The 27,136-nt window shown below is 36.1% G+C and overlaps 1 protein-coding gene across 3 annotated transcripts in view; it reads left to right on the top strand.

Moving 5' to 3' along the window:
- Nucleotides 1-205: 205 nt before the first annotated feature.
- The window catches only part of Galt (Galactose-1-phosphate uridylyltransferase), a 235,823-nt gene continuing 208,892 nt past the window's right edge, over nucleotides 206-27,136 (top strand). For 2 of the 3 annotated variants that reach the window (XM_090406502.1, XM_090406501.1), the window contains exons 1-4: nucleotides 206-329; nucleotides 4,992-5,161; nucleotides 17,992-18,070; nucleotides 19,309-19,487. In XM_090406502.1, coding sequence (XP_090262628.1) covers nucleotides 311-329; nucleotides 4,992-5,161; nucleotides 17,992-18,070; nucleotides 19,309-19,487 — 447 coding nt within the window. In that variant the 5' untranslated portion in view covers nucleotides 206-310. Of the gene's footprint in view, nucleotides 330-557; nucleotides 656-4,991; nucleotides 5,162-17,991; nucleotides 18,071-19,308; nucleotides 19,488-27,136 lie in introns of those variants that run through there. The other variant, XM_090406503.1, reaches the window with a different exon arrangement.

The raw sequence follows: 27,136 nt of genomic DNA, 5'->3' as shown, positions 1-27,136 counted from the left end.
GTCTTCGGACTCCTTGGAGGTATCAGGAATAATAATAATCATAATATAGATTAATCTTTCAAAATAAATAATAAGTCCTCTAAATTTTTATTTTGCAAAAAGCTTAGCGGAATTAATTCGTTTTGTCCCACCTGGAAATAATAAAATTCCTGAGAAGAAAAAAACCAAAAAAAAATCGCTTTTCTTGTTTAATGAGTTGGTATTTAGAGTATTCATTTATTGCGATAACGTAAGGATATTAAAGATAAGTTTTCACATAACTGCTTTAGTTAAATGCAGCAGTGTATACGTGGTTTAAAACCATTTGGAAATGGCATTCAATTTCAGTGGTAGGTTTAAATATGTAAATTCAACTTACTATTTACGGTAGTTATATTTTTTTAAAAAATGGTAATTAAAAAAAAAATTAAATTTTCTAATCATTAGCATAAATTCTAGCAGCATAATTATCGAATAAAAGTAATTGGTAGTAGAGAAATACGCTTAAGAATTTCAAAATTCTCTAAATGTAAGAACTTTTTTTTACATTCCTAGTTGGACAATGGGATACCTTCTCACGCTTCTCAGAAACACTTGCCGCAACTCATGCTATTTAGGCCTTCATTAGCTACTCACGTCTATTGTCGTAGGACATTCATTTTATAGCTCTAGTTAGGTAAATACCATTCTGCGAAACTGGGCAGTAAGGTTTAGTAACACTCTGCATTTTCAATAATTGTAAAATAACTAATACTTTTTTTTTCCTCTTCAAAAAAAGAATATAAATAAATATACTTGGAATGGCAGAGGAACAAGATTATAATTGTAGCATTACTAATCAGTAACTACTCCATGTGTAAGATAGGTATATGTTTACAGAGGAAATGCTTTTTTTTTTTTTTCAGATCATTACTTAGTAGTTTCTAAAATAGAAACACAAAATGGAGAAAGGAAGTAAATAATAAAAAAAAATACAAGAAATAGAAAAGTGTACAAAGTATATCTATTACAAGAAAAAAAAAACCCCATTAGAATGCTAATCAATCATGATTAACAGATTACCCAAAAGAAGCCAAAATCAATGAAGATACAGAAGAAGAAGAAGAATGGAATGGGAAACTTTGATAAAGATAATTCATAAAGCAACCTCTGAAATACTTGAAAATAAAATATTAAAAAGAAAAACATTAAAATTTGGAACACAGATGTAGAAAATAAAATAAAAAAAAACATTAAAAATTTGGAACACAGATATAGAAAAGAAAAGAAAAGAAAAACAAATGCCATACAAATCTTTCATTCAAAACACACAAAGGAAACAGAAGAAATACACAAAAACAATGGTATTTTAAACAGTGCAAGCTAAGGCAACTCAAGAATGTTGAAGATGGAATATTGCCTTACAGCAACTACAACTGCAGTTATACAAACCAGGCTATTATTGGAAACTTTTATCGTAGAATCATGCTTGTGAAGTGATACTATTTTGCCTTCTTTCCATTCCTTAGGAACTTTTCCAATTGTATGAGTTTTATTAAATAAACAGATCAAGGGCATAACTAACTCTTTTGTACATTACTTAAAAATATGGGGTGATATGTCATTCCCATATTTTTAAGTCTGATTCCCACAGACTTATTAATATCTAATCCAATCAACACTTGATACACCTCTGATTCTTTCACCTCCAATTCCCTTATGACTTATGCTACACAGCAATCATTTATGCCAGTATGGTATATACTGATGAAGTATTCATAAATAACTCTCTTCCATCCCTTGCCATGGTCACTCTGCTACCAGTGTCACTCTTTCATAATCATTCTTCTTGCTTGCCATATAGCAGAATTCCCTTGAATTATCATTGGCCTAACTGGCTAATATCCTCCAAAACTGCCTTTTTTTATTTTTCCCACGGTGTCACCTTACTAGGCTGCACTTTATGTTCTCCATACATCTGATTACTATCTTATACAGGAAACCCTATCACTTACCAAGAATGGCAAGACTGCTGGAGTCGATGGCCTCGTCCCTGAGTTCCTTAAACAACCCTGGCCAGCATGGAAGGCATGGATGTCAGTCCTGTTCTCACCACCATCTCTACTGGAGAACTACCAGCCCTCTTGCAAGAATCTAAGACAATTGCAGTTCCCAAGCCAGAGAAAGACCCCAGCTCCATCAGGAACCACCCATTTGCCCTTCTGGAAAGAATCATACTGAAAAGGATCTCCCTGCTCATCGAGACAGCTCTCCCTATAGAGAAAGTTGACTTTAGGCCTGGCAGAAACTGCTGTGATCAAATCTTAGCTTTACAACTCAAATTGAGACTGGCCTTGCAAAAGAAATTAAAATCTGTCCTTATTAACTTAATATCAGCCCATGATACAGTCTGGATCAGAGGCTAGCTCTCAAAGCTCAGTTTCATCATAAAATGCAAAACAACCTTACACTTTCTGGAATCCATGCTCACAAACACAAAAATCCATATTGGAGGAAGGAAAAGCAGACCCAGAGACTTTCAGAATGGCTTGCCCCAGCTATCCAGCTATCCAACATCTATATCTCAGACATTCTCTCAACAAAAACAAGCAAATATATGTATGCAGAGGACATGGCAATATTCCACTAATCACCTTTTGATTCCCTGGAGGTTGTCCTGAGCACAGATTTGGAGATTCTCGAGAAATATTTCAAGCAGTGGCACCTAAAGCCAAACTCAATCAAAACAGTGTCCACACCTTTCTATCTTAAGAAAAGGAGGCAAACTGCCAACTCAACCAGTTTTTCAATGGCAGCCCAGTCAAGCATGATCCTCATCAGCAATACCTCGAGTGAACCTCAATAGAAGTCTGATCTACAAAAATCATATTTGTAAAGGAAAAAAACAATATAAAAATGTGAAACAACATCATCTCAAGAGTAAGTGAAACTAGCTGGGGTTGCAGAGCTGAGATACTGAGGATCTCAAGCCTGGCCCTTGTTTACTCTGCTGCAGAGTACTGCACACCAGTCTGGGAAAGAAGTACTCACACAAACATTATTGACTCCCAAATGAACATAACCATGTACATGATTAGCGGAACCCTGAAATCCATCCCTCTGAATACTAGTGCTTTCCAACATAGCCCCACCAGATATAACGAAGAAGGAGAATTCAGGCTTCACTAGAAGAACTGGAGAAAATCGCAAATAACTCCTTACTACCTCTGCTCAACCCTTATAAATCCCCTAGAACCCGGCTGAAGTCAAGTACTTGTTTTGGGACATAACCAGAACCTTTTCTGATCCAGCACCTTCAATTCATGACATCTGGAATCAATAATGAGCTATGAACTTGCCAACAAATGGCTCTCTTGTGGAATGGCTCTTTTCAGCCTTCCTAGAAGGCTATGGACAACTATCAACAGAATCGGGGTGAATCAGGGCAGATGTGGGCTATCTCATATATAAATGTAATATGGTAAAAAGCCCTTACTGTGACTGCACCCATATTCTACAGACTATCAAACATATCATCAGTGATTGCCCCCTTCACCACTTCCACAGCGACCTGCAGGAGATACATGAAGTGTCAAAGGAGGCTCTAGAGTGGCTTTCAACATTGTATATTGAACTATAGCTGAACTCTGCATTACGAATACATACATACCTGTCTTGTACCTCCTCCATAACATCTTTTCCAACACTGCTTGCCTGATTTCATTGTTCATTTTACTCCTCCTCTTATTTACTCACTTGACTCTTGGTATATGTGTCTTGCTTATATCAGATGAGTCCCAAACAATATTTCTGCATGTTTCATCAACCAGTGGTATGTATTGATGCTAGTTGTTTATGGAACTTCTCATAATCATTCACCTTATTATTCCATATATATTCGTTCTTGACAGTTATCTTTTCCTATTTGACCTTCTCCCAAAGCAGTACCTCATGATTACTCTCACCTCATTAACAACCACAACCTGTGAGGATATCACCAAATCCAACATCTGAAACTCTGTTTATTTCATTGCATGCTGTTTGCAATAGTTTTCCTCAGGATTCCCTCAGAAATTAAAGAAATTCACTCTCCTTGTTCCCATACATTATCTTTTCCTTCCAATCCACTTACCATATAATTATATAATTAAAATCTTCTATTAGGATTAATTACTTTCTTTTTAATTAATGATGAAAATGCCATTAAAAATCTGAAATGAAACAGATTTTTTTTTTTATAATTGTTTATTCAGAAACTAGTATCTGACTGGTTTTGCTCACACTAAAATGGCGATGTCATCAGGTAAGTAAAGCACAAAAATGTATAAAAACAGATAGCAGCAAAGTTATCTAAATACTGAAAAAATGTTACATTTTAAGGTGACCAGTAGTACTGTATGCTACGGACTGATCCCTGGAATACTTTATGCAGTCTTTACTAAATAACATTTCAAATGCTTTGACAGGAGACATATTTGCTGATGATGCAAATAGGCAGGATAATCAGGAATATACTTGATATGCATTACTTTGAGAATAATTTGAAATAGACTGGAATTGTTGGCATGTGTAAATGGCTATCATTTCATTGTTAGTAAATGTAAAGTGTTATGTATTTTGGTATAATGAAATATCTAATGCCATATTGTATTGAGGGATTATATTAGAAGAAACTGATCAGGCTAGGAATTTGGAGTTTTAATACAGGACTTGAATTTCAAGGGCCGCCTTATAGCAAAGATTGCAAATACAACTCAGAGGATAATTGTAATGCTGAAAGGAACCTTGATGTAAGGATAAGGAATTTATTTTGCCTCTTTACATTTCAGACAAAATGAATTTCGCATATGAGGTCAATTCAAGGCTTTGAATTGACCTCAAATGGACTGTTGTGTGCAGGTGTGATATCCATAGTTTCCATGAATTATAGATTGTTCTTCACAGTTTTTTTGACAATTCATAACTAGGTTATAATTTTACAAATTTAATATGCATTTTGTTAATAATAATATTGCATTATCATTTGTTTTTAGAGCATCAACATATTAGATATAATCCTTTAAATAATCAATGGGTTTTGGTATCACCCCACCGAATGAAAAGACCATGGAAAGGTAAAATAGAAAAGTCACCTGAAGAAACAGATTCTCCAAGTGATCCTACTAATTATCTTTGTCCAAAAGCTGTAAGGGCCTGTGGAAAGGTGTGTAGCATTTAGACTTTTATACTGTTATTCATGTTTCATGCATTTTGATAATTCATTAGGTAGCATATTCAATTTGTGTATAACTTTTTTTTTTACTTTGTTACAATTTAAATTAAACTTATCAAGAAATTATATTGTTTAATCCTTTATCCAATTGAAAACAAACAAAGTTTGTTTGTGAAGTATATTCACAATTAGACTACTTGTATATGGAGGCTGATGACTTCCCATCAGTTGACTTAGTATCCCATAATGCAAAACACATCTTTTCAGATGTATTATTATTATTATTATCCTAAGATCCCATGGAGTCACAAACTCATCTAGGAGATCTCTTTTGTCATACACACAGCTCATCATACTGCACTTTAAACACATTCAAATTCCTCATATATTTCCTACTCATTCACTCTCAGTCCTGCCTCTGCCATACATTTTACACTTCAGCTTCTCCTGATGTTGCCTTCATGAGTACATTTCATGAATACACGAGTACATTCATGAGAATACACTGATATGTTGATCATTGAATAATTCAACTATACTCTCCATATTGATTACCTGTCTGCCAGTGTCATTAACTGGCATCCTTGTCCCATAGTCATTTTTCCTTGTACTTGCCACATATTGAAAGAACTCACTAGGATTTTTCTTAGCTTGGTTAGTTAATTTCTCCTCACACTCCACTTTTCTGCCCTTACCAACTGAGGCACCTTCCTGACCTGCTCCTTGTACTCCTCATGCAACTGCTCATTACCACCATTCATCTTGTGTTGCTTCCACAGTGCCTTCTTCTTCCAGATTTCACACTTAATCTCTTCATTCATCCATTTTACTGCTATGTTGTTTAGCCCTTCTCATCTTTGGAATACACTCACACATCGATGCTGTTAAATAGATGCTCTTGATCAGTGCCCACACAGTGTCTTTATCCTTCCCACTCGACTCCTCTCTCCCAGTTGCTTCCTAAGATTTCCATAATCATCAGCCTTGTAGTCCTGCATATATTCCATCTTTAGAGAAGGTCTCATGTGACTGTAAACAACAATTCATTTCTTGGTCTATAGTTAGTCCTACTCATGCTTTCCCCCCCCCCCCCCATCTGTGACTTCTCCTCATCTGCTTCTGTTTGCTCATCTTTATCAGTGTAGATCGGCATTCTATATCAGAATATCAGCACAGAAGCAAAAAGAGTGTCCAGCTGAACTGGCTGTGCCTTTTATTTGATTGTATAATTTGAATCTTGGCACAGGGAAGATTTCACTGGAGTGGAAGAATGTAGGATAATTTTATTGCACAAGGATGGTGCAAAGACTGATGTGCCCAACTGTCAGTATCTCTAGAGTGGTAGAGATTTTGGAAAAGTTGGTAAGAGCTTGCATACAGAAATGGGTTGACAGAGAATCTATACTTTGCAATGGACTGCATGTGTTTACTAAAGGAAGGTCATATTTGAATAATTTACCCATATTTTAAAATAATGTTACAGTTGAGTTAGACAATGGAAATGGATACACCGTGATATTTTTTGGACCCTGCTGAATCCTTTGAAAATATAGGCCATGGAAAGCTGATACATAAGTAGGAGGATATGGGATTGGATTATAAACTATAAGCTTGTATAAAAGAGCTGGCAGACTGGCTGACAGATATCAAAAAGTGGTGTATACGAGAAGGGGGAAGATGAGTCTGTAAAGTTTAAGGTGACCAGTGGTGTAACCAAGTGTTCAGTCCTTGGTCCACTGTTATACAGTCTTTACATAAATGACATTAGGAATGATTTGACAGGAGACATACAGCTATTTGCTGACAATGGAAAGATAGATCGGATAATCATGAATGTGACTGATATGCAGCACAATACTTGCGGAGTGATTTGAATAAGCTTAAACTGTAGGAAAGTGAAAATGTATCAGTTCAGTGTTAATAAATATAAGCTATGCATTTTTGTATGCCGCGGTATCCATTGATTTATTATATTGGCAGGATTATGTTAGAAGAAACTGACCCAGGACTAGGAATCGTGTAGTTTTAATAGATAAGAAGTTGAAGTTCAGGGGCCATATTACAGAGACTGTAAATACCACTTAGAGGATAATTGCAATGCTGAAATGAACATTGACATGCAAGAATAAGGAAGTAATTTGCCTCTTTACAAGGCTTCGATATGACTTTATATGGACTATTAAATACAGGTCTGGTCTTCTGGTTTCCATGGTGATGCTATACAGTCGAGAGAGAGAGTGTTAAAGATGATGTCACAGATGTGGTGTGCAGATTATGAGGACAGATTGAGAATTTCTGGGCTGCATAAACTAGCAAACAGATAAAAGAGGCATGATGTAGAGACCTAGAGGTCATATAAGATACCAATAGATGCAGTTTTTCATTTTATGGAGAAGATGAGGAAGGGCATCAATGGAGATTAAGAATGAAGGCAGTAAAGAAAGGGGTGAGAGCTAGATTTTTCTCTCTTAGAGTGGTGCTGATTGGAATGGCTTATCTTTGGAGATGGTGAGTGCATATAGTGTGAAAAAATTCAAAAGAAGGTATGACAGGTTCTGGCAGTAATATGTGGCTTCCCTTGATGGTTTCCTGACTCCATGTGAACATCTCTTGTAATAATAATAATAATAATGATGATGATGTTTAATAATATTCTGCATTTCTTTTATATATGCTGCAAAATTTCAGCATCATTCCTTGTAATACTAGAATTTAAAGAATTTCTGCTCTTTAAATCTAGAAGGTGGAAGTACAATGTATGCTGCATGCAAGAGATCAAAAGTAAGACATGAAGTGATAGAGCAGAAGAGTGGTATTGAAAAGACAGGAGTGCTTGACAGTGGAAATAATGGCAGTGTGAGAGAAGAAGAGAGAACAGGAATGTAAGAGGAACAGGGAAACCGCAGGAGAACCTGGATGAACAGGAAGACATGGCGTAGGGAGATTGGACAATTGAAAGTAGCGGTGAATGTGTATATGAAGAAAGAGTATATTGCGATGTGGATGGGGGAAGTTGAGACTGATCAGCTGTATCTGGTAATTGGTGATAAAGGTGATTGGGCAACAGCAGGTGTGGTGAGGAAATCACAATCAACAAATGGCTTTAATACGATGGTTATAGACCTAAGAATGAACTGCTGTGTTTATTTACAAATGCCAGAAGTATCAGAAATAAGGGAGATGAAATAGTTTCAATTATTGAGTTTATTCGCCCCCAAATCATTGGAATAAGTGAAACATGGTTAATGACGATGATATCATAATGGGAATATAAATGGAAGGATATAGTGTTTTTCATGAGGATAGAAAGGGCAAGAAGGGAGGGGGAATGCTGCTGATGATAGCAGGGAATTAAGTTCACATATATGAGGCAGTGTGGTGTAACATGGAATTGAAGGAAGATATATTTAGTTGGATGTTGCTATAGGCCAGGGAATGTGGAGGGTATGATGAAGAAATGTATAAACAACTTGGATTAGTGAACAAAGAAAGGGTAATTATTATGGGCAATTTTGATTACGGTGGTATAGATTGAAATGAAGAAATAGCATTTGGGAATAAGGAAAATAAATTTCGTGAGTTACTGAGAGATAACTATCTCAGGCAGCATGTAAAGGAGGGCACGCACGAGGATCGAGAGTTTTAGATGTGATCATATCGTCAGAGAATGTAATTGTGAGTGGGACTTGCACCTTCCTCCAATTGGTGAGAGTGATCATGAAGTGATCACCTGGGTTGTGGCTGGCCATATGCAGACTTCTGTGAGGAAAGGATATATGTGGAATTATAAGGTTGGTGATTATGACAGGCTTAAGAGATAGCTTGGGGCTATAGCATGGAATGATGAGTTCAGCAGTAAGGAAATAAATGCTGCTTGGGAACTGACAATGAAATACATAACAGCATCAATGTGCAAATGTATTCCAAAGGTCAAAAGGCTGTAAAATGGGTGAATGAGGTGCTTAAGCATGAAATCTGGTAGAAGGTACTTTGGAGGCAGTACAAAATGAATAATGGTAATAATCAGTTTTATGAAGAGTATAAAGAATAAGCCAGGAGAGTGACTCAAGTTAGCAAGGAAAACAAAACTACAGTATGAGCAGAAATTGGTCAGGCAAAGAAAAACCCTAGAGTTTTTTAGATATGTGGCAAGTAGAAGGAAGAATGATCATGGTATGATGATGTTAATGGATGAAAATGGTAGAATGGTAATTGCTGAAGAAGACATTGTTGAGGTATTCAGTGATCCATTTATAAGGGTATTTCATCCTGATCAGGGTGAAATCATGAATTGGAATAAGTCATCCTCTCCTATGTCCTTTTAAGTATAGACAACATAGGAGAGGATGACTTAATTGTGAGTGAGCAAGAGGTATTTGAGGAAATAAACAACCTTGATGTCAACAAGGCAATTGGATTTGATGACATATCACCATGAGTCTTAAGGGAATGTTTCAGGGAATTGGCATGCTTGTTTAATAAGAGTCTTACAACAGCACAGGTTCCAAAAGAGTGGAAAGAAGGTAAAATTGTTCCACTGCATAAAGGCGGTGATAAGGCTGTGAGTCCAAATTATAGTCTAATCTATATATCTGGAGTTGTGGTGAAGGTAATAGAAAGATTGGTGAGAAGTAGGATACAGAATTGGATTGAAAGCAGCAGTATTCTTTGTGGTTATCAGCATGGATTTGTTAAGGGGAAATCATGTTTTGATAACTTACTTATGTACTATAACAAGGTGACAGATACCTTGGACAGGGGAAAGGCATATACAGTGGTGTACTTGGATTTTGCAAAAGCTTTTGATAGGCTTTCACATGACAAACTATTAAAAAAATCGAAACAGATGGGATTGGATAACAGACTTCTGGATCAGTGACTGGGTGTCAGATAGGTATCAGAAAGTTGTATGTGTAGGGGTGCAGTATCCTGAAAGAGGAAGATCACTAGTGGTGTACTGCAGGGGTCACGTTTGGGACCATTGTTGTTCAATTTGTATGTTATATTAACTTGTTATATTAAGATGTTTTGTATTCAAGATACCAAGTAATTTTATATTAACTTGGTTTTAATCCTATTTCCCAAGTAAGCATACAGACAAGAAAGTCAAGTTTGCGCCTGCAAGTAGTGCAAGTCCAAGGCAACTCGTGGTAAAGGTGGATAAAGCTCTGATCACTTTCCTTAGTATTTTTCCCTTGATGTAAAGCACATCCCCCTTGCAGAGATGTATGATGCTAAACATTAAAGGCAATGGTCACTACCCATACCAGTTTCGACCTTTATTGAGGTCTCTTCAGTGGGAGCCAGACCTAAAATAGGATTAAAACCAAGTTTATATAAAATTACTTGGTATCTTGAATACATAATATACCCAAGTTAAAAAACTTTCTACATTAAGATGTTTTATTAACTTGCTTATATTTTGCTGAATTTCAATCAGCATCATCAGAGCACAACACAGCATGCATACGCAACAGTGAGTAAGTGAAACAATACAATTGTAACGGACAAAAGATCTAGTCTTATTTTGCCACCCTCTAATGTAAAAAAAATTACAGTTATGAGGGAGTTGCTCTTAAGATAACAGTCTCCCAAATTTTTGATAAATTAATGCAACCATATTTGTTCAGGTTAAGAGAATTCTTCATAGCCATGGCTGCTCAAAAAATAATCTTTTGGATATCTGTAATGACTTCAAAATAGCACGTTAGTTGTTCTTCCATTTAATTCTGTGTGAAGGGGGTGTCCAAAGCATTTTCTGCCAGTCCTGACCATAATAACGGTAGCGAATGTTTTTTTTATGTTCTTCCAGGCGGATGTTAACAGATCTTCCTGTTTGCCCATAGTAGGTCAAGTCACAGTCACAAGGAACTTCATACACTCCAGGGTATGCCAGAGGGTGAAGTTTATTCTTAAGCAAGTGGACCAGAGTTGCTAATTTAACATGAGGTTTGAATTGTGGAAAAACTTATGTGTTTGTCGCATATGTTGATTGGATTTTAACGGTATTGATGCGAACACAGATTGATAAGAAAATAACTATTTATTAACTTAAATGCTAATATTTTGCTGGTATTATATCCAGCATCTTCAGAGCATACAAACAAAGTTTGTTACAGCAGCGAGACAACCGCAATCCGTTGTAACAGTGGGACTAGCACGAGTAATTGTAGCATGCAACACAAAGACTAAAGTCCTAATTAGGTGCCATCTAAGTTAAAAATATATATACAAACAATTAGATGGGACAGCTATGGGATCCCCCCCCCCCTTTCTCTTCCCTTAGCCAACTTCTACATAGAACATCTAGAAAAGCTAGTTATCAACACAGCCGCTCTCAAACCTAGACTCTGGCTATGCTATGGTGATGATGCGTTTGCTGTTTGGCCACATGACCCAGACACATTGAATATATTTTTAGTGCATCTAAATAGCCAACACCCTAAAATCCACTTTACAATGGAACTAGAAGCCAATGACTGTCTACCTTTTCTGGACACATTTATCACACGTCTTCCAGAAGGTTCCTTATCATTCTCGGTTTATAGAAAACTCACTCATACAGGGAGATATTTACACAAACAATCACACCATCACCCTTCTCAACAATATGGTATCTTAAAAACACTAATCCATAGAACTAGAGCAATTTGTTCCAATGACATTGCTCTCACTGCTGAACTTTCTCATCTGCATCACACCTTCCTGACCAATGGCTATAATCCCCACAAGATGTATAAAATACTAAATGCTCCCCAAAAATCCCCACACTATCTATCACAGAAGACTACAACAAACCTATTACCATTCCATACATTAAAGGCACATCTGAAAAGATATCTAGGGTGCTTAACAAACACTAACTATGCACTGTATTTAAACCTTATGTGAAATTGGCAACTCTCATCCGTTCACCTAAGGACAGATTCTCTCTTTTATCGCATCCAGGAGTCTATGAAGTGCCCTGTTCATGTCATCGAGCCTACTATGGATAGACAGGAAGAACTGTGGACATCTGCCTCAGTGAACACTAAAAATATATCTGGCACTTTCACTATGGCAAGTCGGGTCTGGCAGACCATGCTTTAGATACCCCTGCACACAGGATCAGTTGGAAAGAAACAAAAGTACAGCACAGAAGCTCTTACAAGTCAGAGAGATTGTTCCTGGAATCAACAGAAGCCCTGAAACATACTCCAAACCTCAACAAGTATGGCTGTATAAATCTGCCAAAGATTTGGGAGACAGTCATCCTAAGACCAAATTAGTACCTGTTTTTTTTTTTTTATGTTTTTTTTTTATTTTTTTAACTTAGATGGCACCTAATTATGACTTTAGTCTTTGTGTTGCATGCTACAATTACTCATGCTAGTCCTACTGTTACACCGGATTGCGGTTGTCTTGCTGCTGTAACAGACTTTGTTTGTATGCCCTGAAGATGCTGGATATAATACCAACGAAATAGTTAATAAATAGTTATTTTCTTATCAATCTGTGTTCGCATCTATACCATTAAAATCCAGTCAACGTGAGGTTTGAATGTTGTACGAAGGCCATGCTTCATTAGTACTTGGGCTGTCTTTTCTGATTCACCTCTGACATAGAGAATAGAACTTGTAATGTTGTGTTCCTGTGTATTAGAGGAGGAGAAGTAATGGGGCTATGTAGTATTTTATCTGTTTTGTACAAATTGTAGCTGTTGACCAAAAAAGTATGGCCAGATGTTTGAATTCTGTGGAGAGAGTTGTATCATTAGAACAAATAGCTTTGGCTCTGTGTGTGTGTTTTTAAAATGCCATACTGTTGGACTGGATGATAATGTAATTGTTTATGTAGAATCTTCCTATGTGTGTTAGATTTCTGTAAATGACAAAATATAGTGATCCATCTGAAAGACAGGTGACTAATGTGTCAAGAAAAGGTAAACAGATATTAGATTCTTTTTCTACTGTGAAGTGGATTTTGAAGTGTTGGCTGTTTAGGTAGGTGACAAAAGCATCCAAAGTGTCTTGTCCATGGGGCCAAATGGTAACCACATCATCAACATAGTGTAACCACACTAGAGCTTGTATGTAGCTGTGTTAAGTACTTTGTTTTCAAAGTGTTCCATGTAAAAGTTTGTTAAAGGGGGGAACCCATAGCAGTACCATTAATCTGTTTGTTGATTCCCCCCCCCCCCAATAAAGTAATACATAGTAAATTTGAATAATTCAAAGATATCAGGGGGAAATTTAGACTTGATCAAATCAAGAGTGTCTATAAGTGGTACATTGGCAATAAAAGAAGTGACATAAAACTAACCATTATGTCTGCATTTTTAAGGATATGATTTTTAACTAGTGATTTGAAATGGACTGAATTTTTTTACAAAAGTAGAGGACCAGTAAGGGGGGCAAGAGACTTGGTTAACTGTTGGGCAGGTTTATATGCGGGACTGTCTATGCTATCGACTGTAGGGCATAGGGGGGGGGGATATTAGATGTGTAGATTTTTGATAATCTATAAATACAGGATGATTTCCAGTTTTATTTTTTTGATGATTTCTTTTGGCCAGGAAGTCACTTTTTTCAATAATTTGCAGACTTTGAAAAGGAAAAAAAAGACAAGTGCGGCATGTTAGAGACAATATATATAATAGAAAGTTATCAAACAAAATGAAGCTTAACTAAAGATGAAGATAACTGGTGTTTAAAGAAAAAAAAAGCAGCTAATTATGTTCACTTAGCATCAGAATTTCAGGTGCTTTGGTCTGGATAATCATTATCATTTCAATTCAGGTTAGTGCCCTAATATGGCCTCAGAATTCTCTTTGAACAAGCATTTATACCTAAAAGTCTTTGGATGAGATTCATGTCTTTCTGAAGGATCCTATGTCCAGTGCTGAGCCAGACCAAATATGCATGGTTCACCATAATGAATATAGTTTTATCATTAGTTATTAATCCTCTTCTCAAAGATAAAGTTGCCCAAAATGTAAGAGGTAGAAGTCACAGGAGATCAGATACATAGCAGGTGAATGTATCTGTGCTTGTAGCAGTCACAAAATCTTGAAAACAAGGTTCAAAGTTGGAGATTGTCTCAAACTTTTTCAAAATCCTGACATTGAGGGGATCAATAAATAATAATTTACTCTGTTTATGCTTCTATATTATGTCTGAACCACACTTCTTTATAGTTTATCACTTCCCCACTTAATTCCATGGTCCTAAATTCACATGCTTTATATTTCCATGTATATCCTTTCTTCAAATATGATCTAATATAGCCAACCCACCACTGAGATGAGTAATATAATCACTTCCATCAAGTGGAAGGCAGATTTACCACTTCATTCACAAAAATATTTAATGAGACAGTAATAAAATCTAAGACTCTCCATTCTTGTGTAGCTTCTGTTACATGCTACCTTAAAGTACTTGTCTTTTATAAACTGAATAAATTTATTTCCATTACTCTGATATGCTCTTTCTTCAGTTGGATCTATATTTCCATAAATAAAATCACTCATAAGATTGCATACGCTTATTTGCTAAACTAATTTGCATAAATGTTTCTTTGTCATCATCATCCTCTGCATTTCTAGGCTATAACAACCACTAAACATCACATCCTATTTACCTTCATATAATCATGTCTCAACACCACCTTATTTCCTCCCTGCAAGCAGGCACAGTTACTTTAGTCATCAGCAGCACGTTCATTATACAAAATGACAAACCAAGGTGATATTTTTTTTGTGTGCTTTATAAGTCACACTCTAATTAGTCATAAATAAAAGGAAGTTATTTAAGTAAAATAATTCATGTTTAGTTGATAATCGTAACGAGATACAGTAAATGTGGAGGTTAAGAGGAAGACATTTAGTTGGATGTTATTATAGGCCTGGGAATGTGGAGGATGGTGATGAAGAAATGTATAAACAACTTGGATTAGCAAACAAAGGAAAGGTCATTATTATGGGTGATTTTAATAATGGCTGTATAGATTGGAATGAAGAGATAGCATTTGGGAATAAGGAAAATGAATTTTTTGAGTTCTTGAGAGATGACTATCTCAGGCAGCGTGTAAAGGAGGGCACACGAGGATCGAGAGTTTTAGATGTGATCATATCGTCTGAGAATGTAATTGTGAGTGGGGGCTTACACTTTCCTCCAGTTGGTGAACATGATCATGAAGTAATCACCTGTGTTGGGGGCTAGTGTCATATGCAGATATTTGTGAGGAAAGGATATATGTAGAATTATAAGGCTGGTGAGTATGACAAGTTTAGGAGATGGCTTAGAGCTATAACATGGAACGAGGAGTTGAGCAGTAAGGAAATAAATGCTGCATGGGAACTGACAAAGAAATACATACATCAATGTGCGAATGTATTCTGAAGGTCAAAAGGCTGAATAAGATAGGTAAAATGGATGAATATGGAGCTTAAGAATGAAATCTGGAAAAAGAAAGTACTTTGGATGAAGTACAAGATGAATAATAGTAATAATCAGTCACATGAAGAGTATAAAGAACAAGCCAGGAGAGTGACTCAGTTAATAAGGAAAACAGAAGTCGAGTATGAGCAGAAATTGGCAAATCAGGCAAAGAAAAACTGTAGAGAGTTTTTTAGATATGTGGCAAGTAGAAGGAAGAATGATCATAGTAAGATGAAGTCAGTGGATGAAAGTGGCAGAATGGTAAGCTGCAGAAGACATTGTTGAGGTACTCAGTAATCAATTTATAAGTGTGTTTCATTCTGATCAGGGTGGAATAATGAGAAACTTAAGTGTAGAGGATATAGGAGGGGGATGGCTTAATTGTAAGTGAGCAGGAGGTATTTGAGGAAATAAATAAGATTGATGGCAATAAGATTTGATGACATATCACCATGCATCTTAAGGAAATGTTCCAGGGAATTGGCAGTAGCATTAGCATGCCTGTTTAATAAAAGTCTTACAACATCACAGGTTCCAAGGGAGTTGAAGGAGGGTAAAATTGTTCTACTGCATAAAGGTGTTGATAAGGCTGTGGCTTCAAATTATAGGCCAATCTGTATATCTGGAGTTGTGGTGAAGGTACTGGAGAGGTATGTGAGAAGTAGGATACAGAAATGGGTTGATAACAGCAGTATAACCATGTGTTTATCAGCATGGGTTTATTAAGGGGAATCATATTTCACTAATTTACTTATGTACTATAACAAGGTGACAGATACCTTGGATAGGGGATATACATATACAGTGGTATACTTACTTTTTGCAAAGGCTTTTGATAGACTGCCACATGACATGTAATCTCTTATTAAATGAATGTAATTTATTAAATGAAAATGTAATTATTAAATGAATGTAAGCTCTTATATAAATTGAAACAGATGGGATTGGATAACAGACTTCTGTGTTGGATCAGTGACTGGCTGTCTGATAGGTATCAGAAAGTTGTATGTGGGGGTGCGGTATCCCGAAAGAGAAAGGTCACTAGTGGTGTGCTGCAGGATCAGGTTTTTGGCGATTATTGTTCAGTTTGTATGTTAATGATATTGGGATGGGTTTAACTAGTGATATGCAGCTGTTTGTAGATGATGCAAAACTGGAGAGAGCAATGCAGAGTTAAGCAGATGTTATGGCCTTACAAGAGGACTTGAATAGATTGCATGAATGGGCAGGTAAGCAGAACTGTCAGTTCAATGTTGCAAAGTATACACTTAGTGGGGAAACTTTAATGGAAGTAGAGGAGATGAGAGATCTAGGAGTAATGGTGGACAAGGACCTGAAATTGGGTCAAATGCTACATTGAAGAAATTGTGAAGACATCACATCAGATAATGGCAATGATGCAGAGGACCCTGACATGTGCAGAAATAAAGAGGTTATGATACCATGTATAAGGCCTTGATCAAGCTCATATGGATTGTTGTACACAGATTTGGTTGCCTGGTTTTCATGGTGATGAGAATATGTTGGAAAGGGTCCAGGGAAGATTCACAAAGGTAGTCTTTGGAATGTGGAGTGCGAGGACAGATTGAGAGAATGTAAATTGCAGAGCCTCGTGAATAGGAGGAAGGGGGGGGGGAATATGATTGAGACATATAAACTAGTCAGGGGTTGTTATCGCATCGACATGGAGGAGATTTTTCATAGAATGGGAGAGGAGGCTAGTACAAGAGGTCATTGCTGTGAACTGTATAAGGAGGGTGTGAGCAGAGGAGTGAGGAGTTGGTTCTTTGCATGGGCAGTGGTTGGTGAGTAGAATACATTGCCTGGGTGTGTTGTGGGTGTGGATACATTGAATCAGTTTAAGGCACGGTTGGATGAGCATTGTGTGCGATAGTGTTTACCTCCCACGATGAGTCTCTGACTTCATGGAGGTCAAATGGTAATAATAATAATAAATTCTTAAACATACTAATGAAGTAGCAGGTTGTTTCTTCGACAGTTTTGACAAATAGGTAAAGTTCTTACAAACTGTCATTGGGCCGAAAGTAGTCAGAAAAGTTAGTAAAGTTAATAAGAAATTTGACTTTGAGTTTTTTATGAGGTGGAGAAAACAAGCATCTCATGCAAATAAAGTATTTTAGGATTGCTACTTTAAATCTTGTCAGTTCTTTCCTTTTAGTGATCATTGAAATAACATTTGGATATTATTAGAGTAACCTGAATATTAAACAGAAATTATTTGATATATTTAATCTATATGGTCAATTTGGATAGTTAAAGGAAATATTCATCATAACTACACTATGGGAAATTTTTTTTGTGTCTTAATTAAGCAGACTTCTTAAACTTATTTATATGTAAATGAGTCTAAATATTTTTAATCATAAATTTGTTTTTTATTAGATCAATCCAGATTATAAACACACATTTGTATTTGACAATGATTTTCCTGCATTGCTAGAAGATGTTCCAGATCCTGGAGGTAAATTAAAACCATTTTTATATGTATATTCTATATTTGCAATTTTATGTATTTGGGGTAATTGTGTAATATCTAATATCAGTAGAAGATTTATTTATTTATTTATGTTCTACCAATATTAGATATTACATGCTCTTTTTTTTTTCTTGTAATGACTGTTTAAAACATGAACTAGAGCCTCCGTAGCTCAATTGGTATAGACTCAGCCCTTTGGTCAGAAAGATCTGGGTTCGATTCCCATCCATCATGTGAGGAACTTTATCTGGTCTCTTTCAGCCAAAGGTGAGTTAGCTGGTCTGTCTCATATGGAGGTAGAGAGTTTTTCACCTGGAAACTCAGGTTTTTCATCCCTCAAAACAAGCAAACTGGCCTATGCACACACACATATAGAGTCAAAAATACATACCTAAAAATCACTCATTGGAGGGCTCAACCAGTCCTAAGGGATGGATGAAGAAAATTGAAGGAATCCCACATGACAACAATAAAACATGAACTTTATGTCATATAATATAATAATTATTGATCATTTGCATGTTAACTTTTTCTTTGATTCATTTTTAACTCCTTTATGAATTTTCCTTTTTGTTAACGATTATATGGTTTATTAATTATCATAGTTTTTTGGCACTTCACATACATTTATGGATATCTTTTTTTCAGAAAAATGTTTTTTTGATTTTTAATTCATAAAATGGTGAGAAATATTTCAATTTATTGCTTTTTTGATCTAAATGTTGTTCTCCATGTTGTCTACAGTTGAACGTACTGATGTTAAATGGAAAACATGGCGTTGCATAAATTGGCTTGGTATTGTAAACAGTTGAAATGAAATGCTGAAAAGGCAGTAAATTGTGTTTTATTAGTACTTTTATGTTCCACCAAACTGATAGCACTATTTCAAACTATTAGTTTTGTTTTCCTCAAAGGTCAAGTAAGAAACCAAGATATATGTATATCTATGAAAAACTCTTATCATTAGAATTGTGTATACCATACATGAGTTACCTTGTTCCATATACTGTTGATACTTTTACGGCTCTTAGTAGTTTTATAAGATACCTTGTTTGCTTATTTGGCATTAATGGATGACTTTATCACTAAATGAAGCATTTCTATTATCTTTCATTGATAACGATGTAATTCTAATAGAAACAATTATGCAGACATTTACATACAAATATATAGACACTTAGCAATATGTATATTAGAATAAATTATTATTATTTTTCATCCAGATTCTTCTAGCCATCCTCTCTTTCAGACAAAAGCTGCTAGAGGTACTTGTAGGGTCATGTGTTTCCATCCTAGGACAGACATCACACTTTCTTTAATGCTAGTGGATGATATATGTGGAGTTGTGCAAAAGTGGATTGAACAGATTCTGGATCTTGGAGCTAAATATGAATGGGTACAGGTGAGATCTTGCAAGGCTGATTATTAATATTATGGTTAGTAGTATTTGTATCTTTTGTCTTAGAAGATGAAGAATTATTTTACTTACTTGCATGATCAAAATGCAAACTGTGTGTAACACAAGATACACTGGGAGTTCATACAATTATCCTATCTGTAGATTCTCATCTTTCTATTCTTCTTTGAAATAATGCTGTTGTGGAAACCAAAAAAATGAATTTTGCTTGCGAACCTACAAACACAATCATGTAGAGTTATATAATGCAACTGTTATTATTACTAAAGTGGAAGAAAGCTTTCTTCTACTGAAAAAAAAATAATAATAATAACCAAGAATGAAGGATATTAAAATTAACTAAATATGTGTATATTTTTCTTGCATAACTTGTACTTTTAAGTGAAAATACAAGTCTGAAATTAAAGCAGTTGATTAAAGCAGTTAAAGCAATTGATATCAAAATTGGAGATGTTAATGTCAGCTCTTTACTTTATGCGGATGATGTTATACTTCTAATTAATCCGCTACAAGTCTGCAAGATTCTCTGACTGAATTGAATAACTGTTGTAATAGATATGGTATGAAGGTCAGCAATAAAAAGACAAAGACAATGAAAATAGGCAGAATCATTGAAATTGTCAACTGTGTTGTGAATGGAGAACTTGTGGAACAAGTAAAACATTTCAGCTACTTAGGCATGATTTTTACTGAAGATGGTAAATTAAATATAGAAATAGACAACAGAATCAGCAAAGCTGGTATGGTGGGAAGTCAATTGAATAAATTCATATGGAATAAGAGAGAAATTAGTCGGAACACTAAATTAGCTGTATACAAGGCAGTGTTCAAACCAGTTTTAACTTATGGATCTGAGAGCTGGGTCAGAAGTAAAACACTTGACCAAAGACTAGAGACCGCAGATATGAGAGTCCTGAGAAAGATTATAGGTGTGATCAGATGGCATCAATGACAATATCATATTAAAAATGAGGATATTAGGAAAGAACTTGACATTGTCAGCATCCAGGAATGCGTTAGCAGAGCTAATCTCAGGTGGTATGGTCACTTAAATAGAATTGGAGAGAAAAGATTAGCAAAACAAGTGTTCTCTGCCAGGTTGGCAGGAAAACGACCCAGAGGAAGACCAAGATATAGGTGGATTGATACGGCACAAAGTGCCTTAGATGATAGAAATATAAGCTCTGATAATGTTGGAGTTCTTGACAAGTAACAGACTGATTTGGAGGAAAATTGTAGATAGGAAGTTAGTAATGATGTAATTTTTTCATGTAGTACTATCATATCCTGTACACCCCTTGAGGGTACATAGCAGGAATTTGATGATGATGATGATGATGAACTTCTGAGCAAATTACGAAATGTAATATTATGGAATAATATTCCATTTGGAATATGCTGTGGAATTGGCTAGCTATGGAATATTAAAGATCTTTAAAGAGGAATCAAAAGTCACTTGGGAATAATCAAAGTTTCATGGTAGCAAGGGAGTTGAAGAATGAATCATATAAGGAATCTACAGAAAGAACATGAAGCTGATAAAGCAATCTTCAGACAAATCCTGTATGCATAGAGCAAAGACATCAACTAATGATGACTCAGAGCTTTCATCTTTAACTGAAAAAACACAATAGACTGCTTCAGTTTTCTTTTGTAGCATTATGGTATTTTTTTTATAACAGATCAGAACTTACGAATAATCATAATTGGATATTACTATGGCAGGGAAGTGATAACAAAGAAAATTGCAAATAACATACATCAAAATGATGGATTTTTGTCACAGTAAATAAAATTGAAATGATCAATTTTTGAACTTATATTATTATATATTTATTTATATAAATATAATATAAATATAATATAAATATATATAAATAACTATATTTAGTGGGATGTTGCTACAAGCCAAGGAGCACAGAAGGTGAGGAGTGGGAGTATTTAGGCAATTGAGATTGGCAAGTGCTAGAAGAATGATTGTTATGAGAGATTTTAACTACAGCAGTATAAATTGGGAAGACAAAAATGCATGTAATAATAATGGAATGGAATTTCTAGAATTCTTGAGGGACAAACAAATGTCTTAGGCAACATGTAATAGAAGGAACATGAGGTTCAAGAGTTCTGGATTTGGTCATAGCATTAGAAGAGCTGATTATAACTGAGATTGCATCTCTTTCCCCCATTCGGAGAGAGTGACCATGTGGTTTTGATTTGGAAGATGAATAGACATGCAGGAGTATCAAAGAGAAGCGAATATATGTGGAATTATAAAGTGGGTGATTATAATAATCTTAGATATCAACTTGGGGCAGTTCCATGGAGGGAGGAATTGGAAGAGTGAGATATCATTAGTGCTTGGGAAATTATGAAGGAATATTTGTTAGCAGCAATAGTAAGCTGTAATTCACGAGTGAAGAAGAGCAATTTGGTGTAAAGTGGATGGCAAACAATATCAAACAGAAACTGCAGGTGAAAAAGAGGCTATGGAAGAGATGTAAGGAGCAAATGCATGAAGAATATAAGACTCAGGCCAGGAAAGTGACTAATATGGTGAAGAAGGCAAAACTGGAATATGAGAAGAGATTGGCACTAAGATCCAAAGAAAATCTTAGGGAATTTTTTAGCTATGTGGCCAATAGGAGGAGAAATGATTGTGAAGAATGACATTGTGGGATAAAAATGGGAATAGAGTGACTGATGCAGAGAACATAGTGGAGTAGTTCAATGAACACGTTATTGGAGTATTTCATCCTGGAGAAATAGGTTTTAATACTAGAGAGATAAGGCAGGTTTGAGGTTTAGAGGTGCAAGAGGAGAGTGTATTTCAAATACTGAGTACTCTGGATGTCAATAAAGCTGTGGGACTGGATGGAATTTTGCCACTGGTTTTGAGAAAATGTGCTAAAGAACTGACAGCTCCGTCGACCTGGCTTTTCATCAAAAGTCTGGCTACAGGAAAGGTACCCAAGGAATGGAAGGAAGGTAAGATAGTGCTATTGCATAAGGGCGGTAACAGACTGGAAGTGTCAAATCATAGAGACCAGTTTGTGTTTCATCAGCAGTTGTTAAGATATTGGAGAAATTTGTGAGGGATCATACAGGCAGAGAGCATTTGGCAGATGAAGGTAATGTTTTCTGTGATATCAAAGACAATCTTATTACTAAAGTGCTCTTGCTTTAGTAATATGATTGCCTTCTATAATAACGTGACCAGAGCAGTTGATGAGGAAAAGACATATTCTGCCTTTTTTTTTTTTTTTTTTGGATTTTGCAAAGGCATTTGACAGGGTGCCACATGATAAATAAGCTGATATTTATGTTGCAGAACATGGGTTTAGATGTCAGGTTAGTGAACTGGATTCAGGATTGGCTATCTAATAGGTATCAGAGAGTTGTGTATGGTGGGGCAATATCAAGGAGGCAGAAGGTACAAGTGGGGTCCCACAGGGCTCAGTACTGGGATCTATATTGTTTTCTGTTTATATCAATGTCATTGTCATTGGATTGCAGGGAGATATTCAGTTGTTTGTAAATGATGTGAAGATAGGAAGGGTTATTACTAATAGCACAGATGTGGCAGCCCTGCAAGAGGATTTGAATAAACTGGACAATGGGCAAATGAATGGGGTATCAGTTTAATACATCAAAATATAAAGTCTTGAAGTTTGAGATCCATTGATGGGAGGCAGCATACTCTGTTGGAGGAGCTGTACTGAAGGTAGTAAGGGAGACAAGAGATGTGGGGGTGGGTGGATAATTATTGATAGAAACCTGAAATTCAGGGAACATATCCAGAATGAGGCAGGTGACCAGTGGTGTGCCTCAGGGCTCTGTGCTTGGGCCAATGTTGTTTAATTTGTATATAAATGATATAGGAAATGGCTTAAAGGGAGATATTCAGTTGTTTGCTGATGATGCAAAGTTGTGTAGCACAATAAAAAATCAAGCTGATGTTGAAAGTTTGCAGGATGATTTAAATAAGCTGGTAAAATGGGCAAAAGATAATGGATGTAAGTTCAATGTGGAAAAGTGTAAAGTCATGAATTTTGGGATTAAAAGATTACCAGCTGTGTACTACATTGATGGAAAGGTACTCCAAGAGATTGATGAGGCTAGGGACTTAGGGGTGTTGGTAGATAGGGAGATGAAGTTCAGAGGACACATTGCTAAGGTGTCCAAGATTGCACATAGGATTACTTGGTTATTGAGGAACACACTGACATCCAGAGATAAAGAGGTTATTATTCCCCTTTATAAAGCATTGATACTTCCACATTTGGATTACTGTGCTCAGGTCTGGTCACCTGGATTCCTTGGAGATGAGGAGGCTGTGGAGAGGGTTCAGAGAAGAGTGACTAAGTTGGTGAGTGATATAAAAAATGCCCCCTACATTGATAGATTGAGAGCTTGTGGATTGCAGAGATTGCAAAGATTGGTGATATAAAAAATGCCCCCTACATTGATAGATTGAGAGCTTGTGGATTGCAGAGATTGGTTGATAGGTGAAGAAGAGGGGATATGATAGAAACATTTAAATTACTGAAAGGTTTTTATAGGATTGATGCAGGGGAAATGTTTCAGCTGTGTGATAGTGATGGAAGAACAAGAGATCATCTCTGGAAATTAAAGAAGAGTGTGGTTAACAAAGGTGTCAGAACAAGGTTTTTTGCCTGGAGGGTGGTAAATGAGTGGAATTCATTGCCTGACTTAGTTGTGAGCTCTTCGTCTGTAAATGAATTCAAGAAGAGATATGACAGATATTGTTTTGCTAGTTTGGGTCTCCCGCAATGAGTCTACTGACTCCATGGAGATACCCGTAATAATAATAATAATACTGCAAATGTAGTGAAAGTAACCGAGAGGATTGCTGCAATACTGAGGACGCTGATCTGCAGAGATAAAAGAGTTGTCTTTCCATTGTATTAAATTACTTTAATTGTATTAAAGTCCTGATCAGACAACGCTTGGACTATTGTTCTCAAATTTGGTCCCCAGGATTTGAAGGGAATAAATTAACTGTGGAAAGGGTATAGAGGCGGATAACAAAGATGGTTTCAGGACTATACAATATTGGTTACGAGGATCAGCTGTTGGAATGTAGACTGCAGAGTTTGGAGAAGAACGGTCAGTGTGTTCAAGAAGTGGTATAATAGACTTTGTGTTTTCTAGAAAGGACCTCCTACGATGAGTCTTTTGACTCCATGGAGGCCTGAATCATCATCATCATAATAATAATATATCCATCTTCCTCTCATATTAGGCTCAATGGCCTGTCACATTGGCTTGTGATAGTTTTCAAACAATTGGCTTGTTTGAAAACTAACTACTGCATATGATAAGGTGGTCCATCCTATCAGCTGTCTGCTATTTTTGTGGAATGAAAAACCCTGCTAACTCTATATGTGACCAGCTACCTCATGTTCAGTGAAATCCCTGATAAAAGTTCTTCACACCCGAGATGAGATTCAAACTCAGGTCTTTCTAACCAAAGGCCATTGAGTAATAAAAGACAACAAATGGTGCTGAGCAGACAGGTGATGAGAATATTTGATACTAGATGTACAAAGAGAGAGAGAGCAACAGAATGGACACTAAGAACTAGTTATCAGAAACCAGATAGACCTGTGGTAAGATGAGATAATAAAATAAAAAGATGTTATATACATTTGTGGTCTAGAGATGCAAAAGATTAGCCAAAATGTTAGAAATACACAGAGAGGCATTTGTGCAGCATGATGAACGCTGTTGATATGATGATGACTAATTTCTCTCATATTCCATATAAATTTATTCATTTGATTTCCTGTCTCACCAGCTTTGCTTATTCTAGTGTTGGTTTCCATATTTATTTTGCTATCTTCACTAAAAATTATGTCTAAATAGTTGAAATGTTGCTTTAGTTGTTCTATAGATTTTCCATTAGGATTCGCTATTTTTTCAGTGTCCTTGTCTGTTTCTTAGACTTTGTTTTTTTTATTGCTGATTTTCATACCAGATTTATTACACCAGTAACTTAGTTTGTTTAAGGAATCCTCCAAAGTTTTGCTCCATTTATTTCAGAGTATAACACATCATTCCCCATGTTAGGGGTCACTAAAGGAACCATTAAAGTTAGTCAGATGTGTGTTGATGCGCAGACAAAACAAAACAGAGTTGAAATCTGGTGCAACATGGAAGTGCATAGAAAAAAGTGCAACATGCCAGCTCGGATGTTGTCTGGCTAAACAAGGTCTGTGTTAAACTCGATGTAGCTTAGAAATACCAAAGCGCTTTACATAGATTTTTACTAAGGTCAAGTCTCATGAGAACTGTTACAAAAATAACATTGTTTGTCTCTATGTATTTTTTATTAATGTAAATAATCGTATGGAAATTAACTGTATTTACCGTTTTAACTAAAATTTCTAGAATGTCAAAAACAAAGGCAATGCTTTGCCATAGGAACTTTGTATAATGTATAATAGCTATGTATAAGAGCACAAGAAAGTTGTTTGTAAGCTCTGTGCATGAACACCTTCAAAGCTAGTATCAAAGAGGTCCACTAGTTTCAGAGAAGTTTCTGCTGCCCAACAAGACAAAGAAAAAAGAGCACACTGAGGAGAAGAAACAATGGGCCAACCTTAACAAAAGGATGAAGAAGAACTGCCGATTTCTTCGGGATTTATAACCCTTGGTGCAAGGTCCCGAGAAGGCGAAAATAAAAGAGGACTGAGCCGAAAATCAGGAGCAGTTTCCGGCAGAGAATTAGGGCAGTTTTCGGCAGAGAACCAGAGGCAGTCGAGAGGAGGTGAGGTCCAGTTGCTGACAGAAGGAGAAGCGAAGCTCTGTTACTGAAGAGAGCCAGAGGCAGTAGGCAGAGAACCAGAAGCATACTGACCCAGAGAAAAACAGACTTTATGGCGAACCTACGCCAGAGGAAAAAAATTGGGAAGTCAACTGAAGCCAAAAGCTGCAGAACGATCTTCAAGCCTGTATGCTGAAACTTCTTGCCTGAGCTTTTGAGTACCAGGAAAATTGCAGTCCAAGCACCGCTAATATTCTGATGGAACGCCCACTGAAACAAGGCCTAAGATGAAAGAAGAACAATAGAGACTTTTGATGCAAGACCTTTGGAAGGTGTCGTGACAAAGAGCCTCTGTAAGTGTGTTCCAACCTCTAATGTACATTCTTTTTGTAATCTAGGAGATATATCATAGATGGACTGATAAGAAATATCTATAAGAGAGTCCTCTGATTTGTTGTTAACTGGAATATAAATTGTAAGATAACTTGCCATAGCTAGCTAATCTCTTTATGAGTAATTTAGTCTTGGCAATTTGATTTTTTTTTAAGAAGAGAAGTAACAGAGTAAATATATTGTTTAGTCATTTAATATCAAAAAGAGAAAATTTGTTTCTTTATACCAAAAGGATAGGTAGAGAGAGAAGAGCAACCTCCCTATCACTTATTTAATGCACTTTATTTTAAATGTAAATAAATATGTTTTAATTATATGTCTATAGAGTGCCACCTGATTGTTTCTTTTACAATACACTGTTCCTAAAAAAAAATATCGGACTTTGAGTGGAAAACCAAGTGAGATAGCCAAAGTGTATAGTTAAGTGCAAATAGACCACGATTGTTTGTGTAAA

This window comes from Typopeltis vanoorti, chromosome 16 (genome assembly GCF_054136105.1).
Source record: "Typopeltis vanoorti isolate ZY-2024b chromosome 16, IOZ_Tvanoo_1.0, whole genome shotgun sequence".
Lineage (NCBI taxonomy): Eukaryota > Metazoa > Arthropoda > Arachnida > Uropygi > Thelyphonidae > Typopeltis > Typopeltis vanoorti.
This window is presented reverse-complemented; position numbering and strand designations above follow the sequence as displayed.